This window comes from Scyliorhinus canicula, chromosome 3, assembly GCF_902713615.1.
Source record: "Scyliorhinus canicula chromosome 3, sScyCan1.1, whole genome shotgun sequence".
NCBI classification, from domain to species: Eukaryota; Metazoa; Chordata; class Chondrichthyes; order Carcharhiniformes; family Scyliorhinidae; genus Scyliorhinus; species Scyliorhinus canicula.
The window spans coordinates 44,658,820-44,678,385 of record NC_052148.1 but is presented as its reverse complement, the minus strand read 5'-3'; the positions used below and the strand labels follow the sequence as shown (position 1 = coordinate 44,678,385).

General features: G+C 47.1%; 1 protein-coding gene across 6 annotated transcripts in view; it reads left to right on the top strand.

The window, feature by feature from the left end:
* skor2 (SKI family transcriptional corepressor 2) overlaps positions 1 to 19,313 on the top strand; it is a 46,074-nt gene extending 26,761 nt beyond the window's left edge. For 3 of the 6 annotated variants that reach the window (XM_038790480.1, XM_038790478.1, XM_038790479.1), the window contains exons 8-9: positions 9,644 to 9,735; positions 18,491 to 19,312. In XM_038790480.1, the coding sequence (XP_038646408.1) occupies positions 9,644 to 9,706 (63 nt within the window). In that variant the 3' untranslated portion in view covers positions 9,707 to 9,735; positions 18,491 to 19,312. Of the gene's footprint in view, positions 1 to 9,643; positions 9,736 to 18,490 lie in introns of all 6 variants that reach the window. The other 3 variants (XM_038790484.1, XM_038790483.1, XM_038790481.1) reach the window with 2 other exon arrangements.
* Positions 19,314 to 19,566: the final 253 nt, after the last annotated feature.

Below are 19,566 nucleotides of genomic sequence, written 5' to 3'. Positions count from 1 at the left end.
TGCAAAGAAGTATACCGACAACTCGACAACCAGGAACACTACAGGCAGTTACCCGCAGATCCAACCAAGGAACACATCCGCCAACTCAGCAGACTGATCAAGACCTTAGATCCAGACCTTCAGAACACCCTACGTGCTCTCATCCCACGTAATCCCCGCATTGGAGATCTCTACTGCCTCCCGAAAATACACAAGGCCAACACACCAGGCCGTCCTATCGTGTCAGGCAATGGAACCCTGTGTGAGAACCTCTCTGGCCACATCGAGGGCATCTTGAAACCCATCGTACAAGGTACACCCAGCTTCTGTCGCGACACGACGGACTTCCTACAGAAACTCAGCACCCATGGACCAGTTGAACCAGGAACATTCCTCGTCACAATGGATGTCTCGGCACTCTACACCAGTATCCCCCATGACGACGGCATTGCTGCAACAGCCTCAGTCCTCAACACCGACAACTGCCAATCTCCAGACGCAATTCTGCAACTCATCCGTTTCATTCTAGACCACAACGTCTTCACCTTCGACAACAAATTCTTCATCCAGACGCACGGAACAGCCATGGGGACCAAATTTGCACCTCAATATGCCAACATCTTCATGCACAAGTTTGAACAGGACTTCCTCACCACACAGGACTTTCAACCGATGCTATACACCAGATACATCGATGACATTTTTTTCCTTTGGACCCACGGCGAGACATCACTGAAACGACTACACGATGACATCAATAAGTTCCATCCCACCATCAAACTCACCATGGACTATTCTCCAAATTCAGTTCCATTCTTGGACACACTCGTCTCCATCAAGGACGGTCACCTCAGCACCTCGCTTTACCGCAAGCCCACAGATAATCTCACGATGCTCCACTTCTCCAGCTTTCACCCGAAACACATTAAAGAAGCCATCCCCTATGGACAAGCCCTCCGTATACACAGGATCTGCTCAGACAAGGAGGAGCGCAACAGACACCTACAGATGCTGAAAGATGCCCTCGTACGAACGGGATATGGCGCTTGACTCATTGATCGACAGTTCCACCGCGCCACAGCAAAAAACCGCACCGACCTCCTCAGAAGACAAACACGGGACACCACTGACAGAGTACCCTTCGTCGTCCAGTACTTTCCTGGGGCGGAGAAACTACGACATCTTCTTCGCAGCCTCCAACACATCATCAGCGAGGATGGACATCTTGCCAAGGTCATCCCCACACCCCCACTACTGGCCTTCAAACAACCGCGCAACCTCAAACAAACCATTGTTTGCAGCAAATTACCCAGCCTTCAGAACAGCAACCACAACACCACAAAACCATGCCAGGGTAATCTCTGCAAGACATGCCAGATCATCGACATGGACACCACCATTACACGTGGAAACACCACCCACCAGGTACGCGGCGCATACTCGTGCGACTCGACCAATGTAGTCTACCTCATACGCTGCAGGAAAGGATGTCCCGAAGCGTGGTACATTGGCGAGACCATGCAGACACTGCGACAACGAATAAACGGGCATCGTGCGACTATCAACAGGCAGGACTGTTCCCTTCCAGTTGGGGAACACTTCAGCAGTCAAGGACATTCAGCCTCTGATCTCCGGGTCAGCATTCTACAAGGAGGCCTTCAGGAGACGCGACAACGCAAAATTGCTGAGCAAAAACTTATAGCTAAGTTCCGCACGCATGAATGCGGACTCAACCGGGATCTGGGATTCATGTCGCATTACATTCGGCCCCCACCAACAAGCCTGGACTTGCAGAGGCCTACCGACTGAACTGGCTTGGGACAATTCACACCTCTTTAACCTGGAGTTACCTCTCTCTCTGCATCTTTGATGATTTGATTGCCTGCAGGTGCTCGCATTCCGGGGCATCTCTGACTGTGTCTATATAAACATTTCTGGAACAAGCCTTTCCATTCACCTGAAGAAGGAGCCGTGCTCCGAAAGCTCGTGTTTGAAACAAACCTGTTGGACTTTAACCTGGTGTTGTAAGACTTCTTACAGGAAACAAAGAGTAATGGTCGATGGATGCCCTTGTGAATGGAAAGTTGTTTCAAGTCACGTTCCACAGGGCTCAGTGTTTGGACCCTTACTCACTGTGTTATATATTAAGGATTTGGACGTGAACATGGGTGGCACAATTGGGAAATTTGCAGACAACACAAAGATTGGCCGAGTAGTGGATAGTGTAGAGGATAGCTCTAACCTCCAAGATGATAAAGATGGGTTGGTGGAGTGGGCGATAAAGTGGCAGATGGAGTTTAACAAAGAGAAATGTGAGGTTATGCATTTCGGGTGGTCAAGCAGTTATAAGGAGCACCCAAAAAATGGGAATATTCTAAGAGGGGTAGATGAAGTGAGAGATCTTGACATACAAGTAAACAGGTCCCTCAAGGCATCAGTTCAAGTAATAATATAATAATAAAAATAATCTCTTATTGTCACAAGTAGGCTTCAATGAAGTTACTGTGAAAAGCCCCTAATCGCCACATTGCGGCGCCTGTTCTGGGAGGCCGGTACGGGAATTAAACCCGTGGCCTTGTTCTGCATTACAAGCTAGCTGTTTTGCCTACTGTGCTAAACCAGCCCCTATAGTAGACAAGGTTGTAAAGAAAGCTTAGTGTCCTTCATTGGCAGAGGTATAGAATATAAATTTAAGGATATAATGTTGGAATTATATGAAATACTGGTGAGGCTACAACTGGAGTATTGTGTACAATTCCGGTCACCACATCACAGGAAGGATGTAATTGCTCTGGAGAGAGTGCAGAAGAAGTTCACAAGAATGTTGCCAGGACTAGAAAAGTGTGGCTCCAAGAGGAGTTGGATAGGTTGAGATTATTTCTTTGGAATAAAAAAGGCTGAGGGGTGACTTGATTGAGGTGTGATTATGAAAGGAAGAGATAAAGTGGACAAGATAAAATTGTTTCCCTTGGTGGAGAATTCTAGTAAGAAGTCTTACAACACCAGGTTAAAGACCAACATGTTTGTTTCAAACACTAGCCTTCAGAGTACTGCTCCTTCCTCAGGTGAATGAAGAGGTATGTTCCAGAAACATCTATATAGACAAATTCAAAGATGCCAGACAATGCTTAGAATGCGAGTATTAGCAGGTGATTAAGTCGTTACAGATCGAGAGATAGGGGTAACCCCAGGTTAAAGAAGTGTGAATTGTCTCAAGCCAGGACAGTTGGTAGGATTTTGCAAGTCCAGGCCAGATGGTGGGGGATGAATGTAATGCGACATGAATCCCAGGTCCCGGTTGAGGCCGCACTCATGTGTGCGGAACTTGGCTATAAGTTTCTGCTCTGCGATTCTGCGTTGTTGCCTGAAGGCCGCCTTGGAGAACACTTACCCGGAGATCAGAGACTGAATGCCCTTGACTGCCGAAGTGTTACCCGACTGGAAGAGAACATTCCTGCCTGGTGATTGTCGTGCGATGTCCGTTCATTCGTGGTCGCAGCGTCTGCATGGTCTCGCCAATGTACCACGCTTCGGGACATCCTTTCCTGCAGCGTATGAGGTAGACAACGTTGGCCGAGTCGCACGAGTATGTGCCGCGTACCTGGTGGGTGGTGTTCTCACGAGAATTCTAGAAGCAGGGAACATAGATTCAAGGTAAGTGGCAGAAGGTGTAGAGGGGGCATGAGGAAGAACTTTTTTACTCAGAGGCTAGTGGGAGTCTGGAATTCTCTGCCCGAGTTGGTGGTGGAGGCAGAGACCCTAAACTCTTTTAAAAGTTACCTGGATCTGCACCTTAAGTGCTCCAAACTACAAGGCTATGGACCGGGTACAGGAAGGGGAGATTAGAAAGGGCACCTGGGTCTCCTAGGGTTTGGCATGGACAAGGTGGGCCGAATGGCCTCTTTCTGTGCTGTAACTTGTCTATGGTTCTATGTTCTCTTTAGGGTAAAATATTGGAGTAACAAGTCCAGAGACCACGGATGTCTAGGAATATTCAGGACTGGAAAGGAAGGAAAAGAGAGGCTTTCAACAAGTAAAAATGGAACAAACCTACAAAGGCCTTCTTGTAGTCTAGAAAGAGCAGGGGGGAATCTCAAAAAAGCAATTAGGAGAGCAAAATGAGCATGAAAAAGCACAGGCGGGTAAGATTAGGGAAAATCCCAAGATATTCCACAAGTATATCAAGCGGAAGAGGATAACCAGGGAAAGAGTAGGACCCATTAGGGACAAAGGGGGTAATCTGTGCGTTGAGCTGCATGACATTGGTAGGGTGTTAAATGAGTACTTCACATCGGTCTTCAGTTTGGAGAAGGAGGATATCGGTGCAGAATTCAGACAGAGAGATGGTGAGATTTTTGAGCTGTTTGACATAGGTAGTGAGGAGGTACTGGAGGTTTTGGCAGGCTTAAACATGGACAAACCCCCAGGTGCAGATTGAGTTGTATCCCAGATTGCTGCGGGAGGCAAGGGTAAAGTTATCAGGGCTCTGACTCAAGTTTTAATTCCTCTCTGGCCACAGGGGAGGTACCAGAGAAGTGCAGGATGGATAGCTTTATTCCACTCTTCAATAAGTACTTTTTAAAGATTTTGAGGTTTTTTGCCTCACCTACCTTCCCGGGCCACTACTCTCTGCATGAAAATTATCTTCCTCAAAACCCCTCTACGCCTCTTGCCTTTTACTTTAAAATTATGCCCCCTTGTAATTGACCCTTCAACTAAAGGGAACTGCTGCTCCCTGTCCACCCTGTCCATACCCCTCAAAATCTTATACACCTCAATCAGGTCCTCCTCAGCCTTCTCTGCTCCTAAAAGCCTTTCCAGCCTCTCTTCGTGGCTCAAATGCTCCATCCCAGGCAACATGCTGGTGCATCTCCTCTCCATCATCCCCAGTGCAATCACATCCTTCCTGTAGTGAGGCGACCGGAACACCACACAGTACTCCAGCTGTGGCCTTACCAAAATCCTGTACAGCTCCAACAGAACCTCACTGCTCTTATAATCTATGACATGACTGATAAAGGCAACGGTCCCGTTTGCCTTCGTATCTATATTGTTTATATATATCACGAATAATAAGGGACACAGCACTGATCCCTGTGGTACGCCAATGGACACTGGTCTCCAGTCACACAAACAACTTTCTACGCACAGTGGTCAGCACTGCTGTTTCACAGCGCCAGGATCCCAGGTTTGATTTCCGGCTTGGGTCACTGTACGGAGTCTGCACGTTCTCCCCGTGTCGGCGTGAGTTTCCTCCGGGTGCTCCGGTTTCCTCCCACAAGTCCCGAAAGACGTGCTGTTAGGTGAATTGGACATTCTGAATTATCCGCTGTGTACCAGAATAGGCGCTGATATGTGGCGAGTAGGGGCTTTTCACTTCACTGCAGTGTTAATGTAAGCCTACTTGTGACGATAAAGATTATTATTATACCACCAACCTCTGTCCCCAACGTTAAGCCAATTTTGTATCCAATTTGCCACATTACCTTGAATCCCATGTGCTTTAACATTCTTTGTCAGTCTCCCATATGGGACCTTATCCAAAGCTTTGTTGCAATTCTACACCGTACAACATCAACTCACTACCATAATCGACACATCAGGGGCTGGATTCTCTGCTTTTGCAACTGTCACCACATCGTCATGAAAACTGTGGTCTTTTACACCAGAAATACTGGCGTTAAAAGGCCACAGATTCACCATCTTGCAGGGGGCTAGCAGGCAGCTGTTGTGGAGCTCGCTGCTCCAGCTGTCGATCCTCTCCCCCCCACCCCGCACTTCCGGGTCAGAGGCTGCACATGCACATGTCGAATGAGTCCGCAGCCGCCTCGCGAGTTTCCTGAACAGCAGGACCATGAGTGGTCCACGCTGTCGGAAATGTGGCCGGCCGGGGGCGGAGAATAGCAGAGCGGATCTCTGGCAATGACCTCCAGTGGTGGATACTGTGTGCAGCGTACTCCCCGAGTATGCCGCTTTTCGTTGGGGGGTGGGGGGGGGCGGAATCACAGAACCGGCACCGGTCTTGGCATTGGGGTGCGGAGAATCCAGCCCCTGGTCACCTCCTCAAAAATGTCATTCAAATTTGTTAGGCGTGACGTCCCTCTACAAAGCCATTCTGATTATCCCTGATTAAACCTTGCCTCCTCAACTGAAGATTGATTCTGTCTTTCAGAATTTGCTCCGATAGTTTCCTTGCCATTAATGTGAGGCTCACTGGTCTGTAATTCCCTCGTTTATCTCTACCACCCTTCTTGAAGAGTGGAACTTTACTAACCAACCACCAGTCCTCTGGCACCTCCCCTGCGGCCAGAGAGGAATTAAAAATTGGAGCAATTATCCCTCTTGCCTCCCGCAGCAGTCTGGGATACAACTCAATCTGATGGGAAGTCTGATGGTGGGGTCTGATTGGGGGGTTGTTTGGGGGGGTGGGGGGGGGGGTGGCTGTGGTGGTGTATGAGCGCCGCTGTCATAACGTTCAAGGCCATGGACCAAATGCTGGGAAGTGGGATTAGTGTAAATGAGAGTAGGTTTTTTGTCAGTGCAAGCTTGATGGGCTGAGGGGCCTCTTCTGTACTGTACGATTCAATGAATACTGTACACAATAATACGGATATGGTCTCTAATTCACGCCTGCATGATTCCTGGTCGAGGGACCTTGAGCATCATGGTGGCTGGAGAATCAGACTTCCAGCCCGTTAATCAGATGCAAATGGATAGAAATGATCCATATGCATCCTCCTTCCAGAGTGGGGCATGTAGCCTGCTGCTGCCGCCAGCGGGGAAGTAGGGCATCAGAACGGGTTCGGCGCCCATTTTTAGTCCAACGTGCGATTCTCTACCAGATCAGGAACCCTGCTACCAGTGGCAAGTGGTGAAGAATCCACCCCAATACCTTCCTCTACCTGCATACTCACATTTTGTGATTCATACACTTGGACAACCAAATGCCTCTGTACCTCAGAGCTCTGTAATCTCTCACCATTTGGATAATATGCTTCTTTTTATTCTTCTTGCCAAAATGGACAATTCACATTTTCCCACATTATACTCCATTTGCCAGATCTTTGCCCACTCACTTAACCTTTCTCTATCCATTTGTCGGCCACTTATGGCTTCTTCATAACTTACTTTCCAACCTATCTTTGTGTCATCAGCAAATTTAGTAACTATACTTTCTGTCCCTTCATCCCATCATTGACATAAATTGTAAAAAGTTGAGGCCCCAGCACTGACCCCTGTGACACACCACTTGTTATATCTTGCCAAGCAGGAAATGACCCATTTTTGCCTATTTTCTTGTAAATGAATGGTTCCTGTGACCATTTCTCAGTGTTCTGTTTATTCAAACTATCCCCCTTTACTGGCAGCAGAATCATAGGCCAATGAAATGCAATACAAAGTGCTAAATATAAAATCATCACAGTCTGCTTTACAAAATGTGGTCTATTGTTATAGTGTTAGAGTCTAATATTAACCTTCTGATATAACCCCTTGGTTTCTCTCGTTCAATTAAATAGCACATTACCCATATTAAGTGGGGACGCACATAGGGACAGGAGTGAATGGATAATGTATTGGGGTGGAGGAGAGTATCAGGCAGAGCGATTAGATTTAAATATACTGTCGGGAATCCTGCTACATCACCGGTGGAGGACTGGGTCAATCACGGCGAGACTTCCCGCTGACCTAGAAGGCGATTTGGGCTTCTTACACAATTTTGCGCCACTGTCACCATTCAAGCCCAATGGGAACGCCAAATCCCAGCCAATATTTGCCCAACTGTTATTCAGTTCTATTTCAGTTAATGGAGCAAAATATCATCTGCAGAGCATAATGATCAGCAGAATTGATATTGCCAGTTTGCCACTACCGTTCAATAGAAACGTGTTCACCCTGGACGGTCAGCATTACGAAAACTTTCCAATTTATGCTTCTTGGAGTCAAGGTGGATGACCTAGTACTTTCCTATGTCAACTCCATTTGCCACTCTTTCTCCACTCACTTAATCTGTCTACTTCCCTTAATAATTTCCTGCTCCCACCCTTTATTCCACCTAATTTAGTGTCATCTGCACACCATCACACTTTATTCTTTCATCCAAGTCATGGAAATATATATGAGGAGCATGGACATAGTGGATAGGGAACAGCTGTTCCCTATAATTGAAAGGTCGGTTTTGAGGGGGTACAGGTTCAAGATGAGGGGTGGGAGGTTGAGGGGGAATTTGAGGAAAATCTTTTTTTACCCAGAGGGTAGTGATGGTGAGGGTGGTCGAGGCAGGTTGCCTTACATCCTTTAAAAAGTACCTGGATGAGCTCTTGGCACACCTTAACATTCGAGGCTTTGGGCCAAGTGCTGGCAAATGGGATTAAGATTGGCAGATCAGGTGCCTTTCATGAACATAGAACATACAGTGCAGAAGGAGGCCATTTGGCCCATTGAGTCTTCACCGACCCACTTAAGCCCTCACTTCCACCCTCTCCCCGTAACCCAATAACCGCTCCTAACCTTTTTGGTCACTCACTAAGGGCAATTTTATCATGGCCAATCCACCAAACCTGCACATCTTTGGACTGTGGGAGGAAACCGGAGCACCCGGAGGAAACCCACGCAGACACGGGGAGAACGTGCAGACTCTGCACAGACAGTGACCCAGCGGGGAATCGAACCTGGGACCTTGGCACTGTAAAGACACAGCGCTATCCACTTGTGCTACTGTGCCGCCCATGTCTGCAGCGGTGCAGACTCGATGGGCCGAATGGTCTTTTCTGCACTGTATTTTTCTGTGATTCTGTGATCTGAGCCCGTAGTACAGATGTCAGGGCAACACTACTTGTCACTCTGTCAACCAGAGTCCATTCACTTTTGTCCCTACTCTCTGACTCCAATCAGTCACAAATTTATGAATTTATCTCCAATTCCACACACTCTCAATTTTCCATCCAATCACTTGTCAGAAACTTTATCACATGTTTTTTTTAAAGTCCATATGGACAACATCCATAGTCACTCCTCTATCTTGTTGAGTGACCTCATATTGTACAGGGCATTGGTGAGACTACATCTAGAGTAATGTGTACAGTTTTGGCTTCCATATTTAAGAAAGGAAATAGTTGTGTGAGAAGCAGTTTGGAGAAGGTTTACTTCACTGATTCTCTGCAATGGGTGGTTATCTTATGAGGAAAGGTAGGGCAGGTTGGGCCTGTAGCCATTGGAATTTAGAAGAATGAGAGGTGCTCTCATTGAAACATATAAGATCCTGAGGAGACTTCACAGGGTGGATGATGTTGAAAGGATGTTTCCCCTTGTGGGAGAGACTGGAACTCTGGGATACCATTTAAACATTTGGGGTCTCCTATTTAAGACAGAGATGAGGAGAATTGTTTTCTCCCAGTGGGACATGAGTCTTTCGAACTCCCTTCTCCCGACAGCGGTGGAGGCAGGGTCAATGAATATTTTTAAGGCAGGGGTAGATAGATTCTTGACTAATAAGGGAGTCAGAGTGTATGGGGGTAGACAGGACTGCAGAGTTGAGGCCACAAGCAGATCAGCCATCATCTTATTGAATGACGGAGGAGGCTCAAGGGGCTGAATGGCCTACCCCTGTTCCTAATTCAGGTGTTTGTATGTGCTTTGATACATTGTCTTCCTATCATTCATCCAGATTCCATATGCAGCAAGCCTGATGAGGAAAGAAAGGCTCAACACACAGATGAATAAAAGTTAAGCAGTTAATGAACGGGACTGAAGTTTCAGGTCAGTAGCCGTGGCGAATTTCATGCTGTGAACAGATCACAAGAGGGAACTAAATTCAAAACATTTCACAGTGGGTACTTGTGGTGAACGGAGAGAGAAAGGAGATAGAGAAGATTTTCATCATATCAACCCAGTGTCAGGTGTTCCCTGCACAGTGCATCAACCTGTCCCAGCGAGGACAAATGTATTATGGCCTGTTTACAGATGCATAACTGATGGAGTGCGACTAGTGTATGCCTCAAACAGGAGGCCATAAGTCGCTCCAAAAATGAACCTTGCACTTCATCTGAGTGATTACAGCAAGCAACCGGCACCTGTCACAACACCAGAGATAGCTCGCTTGAGTGGTTCAATCCAGTTTGGGTCATAGTCTCTCCGATAGTGTCCATAACATAGGTCCTGGAAGTCGGCTGGAGTGGGAGAACAGCTGGAGGGAGGAACGTGACCAGAAACCATTAGTGGTCCTTCAAAACTGCTTACTTTATAGTGGTAGCTGCTTAGGGCAAATCAAATCCACCGACTCCCGAGTTGAGCAAACTGACAAATTCTGCTGAAAGGTATTTAAAAAAAAATATTTTTATTAAAGTATTTGAAAATTTTTATAATAATAACATTAACAATGACGTCCACATAGTATAATAAACATTCCCCCCATCCTAATCTTCACACACCCCAACCATAAAACAACAATCCGGCCCTCTCCCCCACCCCCTTGGAATACTGCATCTGCTGACATTTTAATTTTCCCCGAGAAAGTCGACGAACGGCTGCCACCTCCGGATGAACCCGACCATTGACTCTCTTAAGGCGAACTTTATCTTCGAGACTTAGAAACCCAGCCATGTCACTAACCCAGGTCTCTACACTCGGGGGCTTCGAGTCCCTTCACATTAACAAGATCCGTCTCCGGTAAACCAGGGAGGCAAAGGCCACGTCGTCAGCCTCTTTCGCCCTCTGAACTCCCAGCTCTTCCTACATTCCAAAGATCGCTGCCGCTGGATGAGCACCACCCGTGTTTTTAGCACTGTGGACATTGCCTCAGCAAAACCCTGCCAAATCCCTCTAAACTTCGGGCATGCCCAAAACATGTGGATATGATTTGCTGGGCTTCCCGTGCACCTCAACATACCTATCCTCTATCCCGAAAAACTTACTCATCCCAGCCGTTGTCATGTGTGCCCGGTGGACTACCTTAAATTGTATCAGGCTGAACCTGGCACATGATGAGGAGATGTTAGCCCTGCTTAGGGCATCCTCCCATAGACCCGCCTCTATCTCTCCTCCTAGCTCGTCCTCCCACTTGCCCTTCAGCTCCTTCACCGGAGTTTCCTCTGCCTCCGAAAGCTCCTGGTAAATATCTGATACCTTCCCCTCTCCCACCCAGGATCTGGAGACCACTCTGTCCTGTATCCCCCTGTGGCGGCAGCAGCGGAAAGGCCGGAATCTGCCTTCTCAGGAAGTCTCGCACCTGCAAATACCTAAACCCATTCCCTGCTGGCAATTCAAATTTATCCTCCAAGGCTTCCAAGCTGGCGAAGCTCCCGTCTATAAATAGATCCCCCAACCTTCTAATTCCTACCCTTTGCCATCTCCGGAACCCACCATCTAGCCTACCCGGTACAAACCGATGATTATTATAAATCGGGTTCCAAACCAATGCTCCCTCCACTCTCTTATATCTCCTCCATTGCCCCCAGATTCTCAGAGCCGCCACCACCACCGGACTTGTGGAGTATCGGGCCAGCGAGAACGGAAGAAGTGCCGTTATCAGTGCTCCCAAACTGGTGTCTTTGCATGACGCCGCCTCTATCCGCTCCCACACCGACCTCTCCCCCACTACCCACTTCCTAATCATGGCTATATCAGCCGCCCAGTAGTAATTGCAGCTTGGCAGCGCCAACCCACTCTCCCCCCCACTGCGCTCCAGCAACATTTCCTTCACTCGCGGGGTTTTACCCACCCACACAAAGCCTGAAATAACCTTATTCACTCGCTTGAAAAAGGCTTTGGGATGAAGATGGGGAGGCACTGAAAGACAAACAGAAATCTGGGGAGGACCGTCATTTTCACAGCCTGTACTCTCCCCGCCAGTGATAGTGGGAGCATGTCCCATCTCTTAAAGACCCCTTCCATTTTATTCTACCAACCGGGATAGGTTTAACTTGTGCAGTGCCTCCTAATCCCGGGCTCCATGGTCAGAGCAAACAGTAACAGGGAGAGAGGGTGGACAGGAGATACTCGGAGGCCCCGGATGCGGGGCTACTGAGGGAGCGGCGGAGGTTACAGGCAGAGTTTGGGCTGTTAACCACAGGGAAAGCAGTGGAACAGTTGAAGAAGGCAAGGGGGGCGATTTATGAGTACAGGGAAAAGGCAAGCAGAATGTTGGCATACCAGCTCAGGAAAAGGGAAGCCGCCAGGGAGATAGGTAAAGTGAAGAGCAGAGGCAGGAATACTGTCCTGGGCCCAGCGGGGGTGAACGAGGTGTTTAAGGGCTTCTATAGTAAATTATATGGGTCGTAACCCCCCGCTGGGGTGGAGGGGATGAGGCAGGTTTTGGATCAGTTGAGGTTTCCGAGGGTAGATGAGGATCTGATGAAAGGGCTGGGAGCTCCAATTGAGATGGAGGAAATAATCAATGAAGGACAAAATTCATTCACTTTCTTAATCACCTGTTGCACCTGTAAACCAACTTTTTGCGACTCATGCACTAGCACACCCAGGTCTCTCTGCATGTTTTAATATTTTATCATTTAAGTAATAATCCCTTTTGCTGTTATTCTTACCAAAATGGATAACCTCACATTTGTCAACATTGTATTCCATCTGCCAGACCCTAGCCCATTCACTTAACCTATCCAAATTCCTCAGCAGACTTCCGGTATCCTCTGCACTTTTTGCTTTACCACTCATCTTAGTGTCGTCTGCAAACATGGACACATTGCACTTGGTCCCCAACTCCAAATCATCTGTGTAAATTGTGAACAATTGTGGGCTCAACACTGATCCCTGAGGGACACCACTAGCTACTGATTGCCAACCAGAGAAACACCCATTAATCCCCACTCTTTGCTTGCTATTAATTAACCAATCCTCTATCCACTACTTTACCCTTAATGCCATGCATCTTTATCTTATGCAGCAACCTTTTGTGTGGCACCTTGTCAAAGGCTTTCTGGAAATCCAGATATGCCATATCCATTGGCTCCCCATTATCTACTGCTCTAGTAATGTCCTCAAAAAATTCAACTAAATTAGTTAGACACGACCTGCCCTTTATGAACCCATGCTACGTCCGCCCAATGGGACTATTTCCATCGAGATGCCTCACTATTTCTTCTTTGATGATAGATTCCAGCATCTTCCCGACTACCGAAGTTAAACTCACTGGTCTATAATTACCCGTTTCCTGCCTGCCTCCTTTTTTAAACAGTGGTGTCATGTTTGCTAATTTGGGCCGCACGGTAGCATTGTGGATAGCACAATTGCTTCACAGCTCCAGGGTCCCAGGTTTGATTCCGGCTTGGGTCACTGTCTGTGCGGAGTCTGCACATCCTCCCCGTGTGTGCGTGGGTTTCCTCCGGGTGCTCCGGTTTCCTCCCACAGTCCAAAGATGTGCAGGTTAGGTGGATTGGCCATGATAAATTGCCCTTAGTGTCCAAAATTGCTCTTAGTGTTGGGTGGGTTACTGGGTTATGGGGTTAGGGTGGCGGTGTTGACCTTGGGTAGGGTGCTCTTTTCAAGAGCCAGTGCAGACTCGATGGGCCAAATGGCCTCCTTCTGCACTGTAAAATTCTATGATCTATGATAATTTCCAATCCGCCAGGACCACCCCAGAGTCTAGTGAATTTTGGTAAATTATCACTAGTGCATTTGCAATTTCCCTAGCCATCTCTTTTAGCACTCTGGGATGCATTCCATCAGGGGCAGGAGACTTGTCTACCTTTAGCCCTATTAGCTTGCCCATCACTACCTCCTTAGCGATAACAATCCTCTCAAGGTCCTCACCTGTCATAGCCTCATTTCTATCAGTCACTGGCATGTTATTTGTGTCTTCCACTGTGAAGACCGACCCAAAAAACCTGTTCAGTTCCTCAGCCATTTCCTTATCTCCCTTTATTAAATCTCCCCTCTCATCCTCTGAAGGACTAATTATGACCTTAGCCACTTTTTATTGTTTTATAGATGTGTCTCTTGTAGCATTGCCACATCGCCTTCGGCCCCCTTAAATGCACAAACACGCGAGCCCTCTTGACCAGCCCATTCAGCCCTCTGACATTCCATGCAATCAGCCTGGTTGGGGGGCTTCTCCCCCCCACCGACTAGCCATCACCCTTTTTAGGGCAGCCGCTAACACGCGCACTCCGCCTCCTCCAGAACCCCCCCCCCTTTGAGCATTCACCGTTCCTGACCTCCCATTTGTCCCCTCGTAACAGTTCATCCCCTGTCATCAAAGCAGCTTCCCCCCCTCCCCCTAGCAACAACACTAGAAACCCAACCCCCCAAGTCAAGCTCCAGCTTAAAACCTGCTCACACCCCACTGTGCTTCTGAGAGTCAGCTGACCCATGCTGACTTGATAGTGCCCGTCCCTGGCACCAAGCAGTCTGTCTCCCCATTGTTCTCCCCCCTTCTCCCCCAATTTGGACAAACATATTAAAAGCATCACATTCCCCAGTCAGCCAACATCAGAAAAAAACAGTGAAGAAACAGCCACTTTAGAAAAAAAAACACCCAAAAACAGAACCAAGCCCAAAGACCATCCCCCCTCTAACCAGCTCCCTGCAAGACAAAGTTACCTTTAGCCATCCAAACAGCACCTTATTACACGTAGAACAACTTATACTTATGCAGCCCAGCACAACAAATCGCCGCACAGTACTTCTCCACGGCTTCAGTGTCTTTTGATTCGCCTCCTGCCTCTTCTTTTTAATAAAAGTCCATATTTTGCCTGGTGTTTCAAAGTAGAAGTCCCGTTCCTCATGTGTGACCCACAGACGGGCTGGGTACAACATCCCGAACTTCACCCCCTTCTTAAAGAGGGCCGTTTTTGCCCGATTAAACCCAGCTCGCCTCTTGGCCAGATCTGCGTCCACATCCTGAAAAATACACAGCTCACAATTCTCCCACTTGCTGCTCCGTTCCTTCTTGGCCCACCACAGAACCTGTTCCTTGATCAGGAATCGGTGAAAGCGTACCACCATCGCCCACGGTGGCTCGTTCGCTCGGGGGTTCTTCGCGAGGGCTCTGTGCGCTCTATCCACTTCCAGAAGCCTCAGCCCCCATCAACTTCTCCAACATGTCTGTCACATAAGTCCTTGCATCCGATCCCTCACTACCTTCAGGGAGGCCGACAATTCTAAGGTTCTGCCTCCTGGACCTGTTCTCCAGGTCCTCCAGCTTCTCCTGCATTCTTTTCAAGTGGCCGTTCATCATCTCCACCTTGGTCTCCAACACGGTTATGTACTCCTCGTGCTCGGACACCTTTTTCTCCACCTCCTGGATCACTCTCCAATGGGTCTCTTGATTCTGCACAACTTGATCAATCGAAGCCTTAATCGGATCCAGCGTGTCCTTCTTCAGCTTGGCGAAGCAATCTTCAAAAACGTCACCAGCTGTGCCGTCTCCCTGAGGCTCTGCTTCCCCGCCATGCTTTCTCGCGTTGCCGGCTCTGCTCGCGTCTTCCTTATAAGACTTTGTCTTCTCACACGGCCACTTCTGGTCCAATTCTCCGTACACCGGAGGGGGATTTCTCCTCACTGTCTCACTCTTCACCGATTTATCCCATAAAATCCGGAAAAAAACGGGGGGAAAAGGTCCAAAAGTCCGTCACAGGAGGGAGCTATCAAATGTGCGACCTACTCCTCCACGGCCGCCACCGGAAGTCAAAAGGTATTTAAAGAACCCCCTATTTGCTTCTGCCCTTCTGCACCCACATCCTTTAATTGTTTTTTTTTAATGTACACCACATTAACTGCATTGCCCTCAAAAAGCCTTAAAAAAAACTCCAGCAAGTCAGTTAAACAATCCATGCTGACTTCCCTTAATTAACCTGCATTCATCCATGTGACTGTTAATTTTATCCCCAATAATTGTTTCTGGATGTTTCCCCACCATCGAGGTCAAACTGACTGCCCTTTTTTGAACACGGGTAAATCTCCAGTCCTCTGGGACCACCCTGAATCTAAGGAAGACTAAAAAATTATGGCCTGTGCCTCTGCAATTTCCACTTCTCTCAGTATCCTTGGATGCCCCCTAAATGTTCTCCTATTCATTTCCCGCTATTCCAAGTGTCAGTGGGGAACACATCTCCGCTAACGCTGTGATCAGCATAGCCATTTCACGCTCAAATGAGCTTTTTCAGTGGCTCGGTGCAGACCCGATGGGCCAAATGGCCTCCTTCTGTACTGTAAATTGTATAATTCTAGGTCCCAGGGCGGGGAGGGTTGGGTACCCTTTTTTGTTCCTCAGCTCTAACCAAATACTTTCTGCCCTTGACCAATCTGGGACATTCTCTTTCTCCAACAGTGCACTCCCTTCTTAACCAATACCCCCACCACCAGCAGCCCTTCTTTCTTTGCTATCGTTCCTAAACACCTTGTATCCAGGGCTATTTAATTCTCAGTCCTGCCCCTCTTTGAATCAGATCTGTGTTATTGCCATAACATCATATTGCCCCAGTGCAATCTGCACCTGTAACTCACCAGTCTTATTAGTCACAATCTGTGCATTTACATGATTGCACAGTAACCCACAATTAGATTCTCCTACTTTTTCCTTTATTCTGGCCCCATCTATTAACTTACTACTCCCAATCTACTGCTATCTATCTTTTTTAATATTCCATGCACCATGGTATTCACCTCTAATATTATCTTCTGGTTTCCACACCCTAAACCTCCCCAACAGCACATGCAAAACCCACCAGGAACTGTGTCCAGCACTTTGTAGGTGATCCCATCAGACTTGTACAGGTCCCATCTCCTCCAGAGCCAGACTTAATGTCCCAGGAATCTAAAACCCTCCTTCCTGCACCACCTTTCCAGCCATGCATCGTCTGTCTTCGCCTTACATTTCTGTACTCATATGCGTGTGGCTCTGGGATTAATCGGATCATTATTACTTTTTAAGTCCTGCTGGCTAATTTTCTACCTAGCCCCTTAAAGTCAGATTGCAGGGCAAGTTCCTGCTTTCTTCCTATGCCACTAATATCTATGTGGATCATCACTTCTGGCTGTTCATCCTCTTCCCTCAGAGTCACCGACATCTTTGACCCTGGCAACACATCACCCTGGATTCACGTCTGCAACCACAGAAAGGCCTGTCTGCTCCCCTAACCATTAATCAACTATGAGCTCTTCCATTCTCCTTTGCACATCACTGTATAGCTGAGCCATGGTGCCACGGGCCTGTCTCTGGCTGCGCTCCCCATCCCTAATTGCCCTTGAAAAGATGGTGAGCTTCCTTCCTGAATTGCTGCCACCCATATAGGTTTAGGTACACCCACAGTGCTGTTCGGGAAAGATTTCCAGATTTTGACCCAGTGACAGTGAAGGAACAGCAAAACATTTCCAAGTCAGAATGGTGAGTGATTTGGAGGGGAACTTGCAGGTTGTGGTGTTCCCAGGTATCTGCCACCTTTGTCCTTCTAGGTGGTAGTGGTCATGGGTTTGGAAGGTGCTGTCTAAGGAGCTTTGGTGAGTTCCTGCAGTGCAGGTCACCCTTTCCTTAAGGAGTGTAGGTTAACTTCTTAAGGGCAGCACGGTAGCATTGTGGATAGCACAATTGCTTCACAGCTCCAGGGTCCCAAGTTCGATTTCGACTTGGATCACTGTCTGTGTGGAGTCTGCACATCCTCCCCGTGACTGCGTGGGTTTCCTCCGGGTACTCCGGTTTCCTCCCACAGTCCAAAGATGTGCAGGTTGGGTGGATTGGCCATGAAAAATTGTCCAAAATTCTTTGATTAACCTAGGACAAAAGTTCGACGCAACATCGTGGGCCGAAGGGCCTGTTCTGTGCTGTATTTCTCTATCTTTATCTCTATCCCCGCATACCTGCATATGTGGGATGACCACATATATAAATACGCTATGCAGGTACCTCTCAACCTCATGGATGTGACGCAGTGATGCCAGCTGCTGCTCAAGTTCCATACCCCAGAGTACAAGCTGTTGCAACTGATGACATGTCCTGCACAAATGGATATCCAGACATGGCAAGTGTTCTGGTGTTCCCACATAGCACAGGATATGCACTTTTGAGGTTGCAGCAGCACTGGCATTTCTCTATTTATTAACTGATAACCTCATTATTGGGATTAAAACTTACTCCCGGTATTAAAGCTTCCCAATATTGTTAAAGCTTTAATAAAGTTTAATTATGTTTTGAAATTCACTGACTGAATGCTCCCTGGGAACTGCATTGCCAGCAGTGGCCACAGGGACAAAAGATTTGCCAGCCCTCCGACTGGCTGGGACTTCTTGGAGGCAGTACTTCCGCCCTTAATATGACAAAAGCCCCAATGGCCTTCAGTAAATTGCCTGCTGGCCACAGAATCAGGTCAGGGCTCCTGGAAATGACAACGGTGGGGTTGACCCCATCTTTCCAGCTTGCTGGTGGGACGACCGCTACTTACATTAAATTCAGCCTGATCTGCTCCTTCACTCAATTCAATGGATGCTTCTTGTTCCATTCTCTCTGATATCATTCTAAAGTAGTTTTGCTGTACACTATATTTACTGGGTTTTCTTCATTACACAGAAAGGTATGACCAAGTGCACGTCATTTGTAGGATATAATCGCAGAGCAAAGTTCCATCGTTAACCTTGAGTATCAGGAGAAAGATCAAGCAAAGGACTGAAGACCAGGCATAGTCTGAAACTCTGGATATTCAAACTCAAGTTATTACAGAAACCAATGAGTTCCCAAGACACATTAAAATTAGTGCAAACTTTATTAGTAGCATAAAGAACCACTTGTTAACTGGCTTCTTAAATTGGTGGTGCTTACATTTAGATATTTTTGTCATATAAAGAAGGTTATGAGCCCACTTGAAGACAATTGGTGTGTCCTTTTTAAAGGTACTAGTGATCTCATTTTAAGAAGATTATTGAGAACATTTTACAGAAGATTGCTAAAGCCCCTCTTCAGAAGATTGATGGGCCCTCTTGGAGGGGGATTAGTGTACACACTTTAAAGAGGTTGGTAAGCCTATGTAAAGTCTGTGAATACAATGGATTCATGAACAGCAATGTGCGTGTATGTGTGTGTGCGCATGCACATGTGTGTGGACTTCAGGAAGACCATCGGTTGACTCACTGAATGATTCTCTGGAAGAAATACTACAAATTCAACTCTGGATTTGTAGACTTGAATTACATTAGGCTCAAGAAGGAAGGCGGCGATTTAAACACTGAGGTTCCTGCAGTGGATTGGAAACAACACCACTAATCTAACCCTTCTCTTGCTTTTGCCTGCTTAATTTATTAATGGTTAAATAAGAGTATCCTCTATCACTTGAAATATTTTGGCTTTAAATATTGGGTGTATTTAATATTACTGTTATTATTAAAATGTATTTAAATCCTCTTTGTGCAACTCCTTAATTCGTTAGTTCTGTAAATAAAAACTGTCATTACAGCAATGAAGGCAAATGGATTGTCTTGGGATGTGGAAGTAAAATATGTCAGTAAATCTTTGTCTGGGTATTAACAAAAATATACGCACCAGCTGTGGACATAATCACAAGAAAAAAGTCGCCAATCCTATACTTGCAGTTCAGAAAATACTGATTTCCCAACTCCTCAGCTCTCAGCTGGTGCTGAATTTACCTTAGT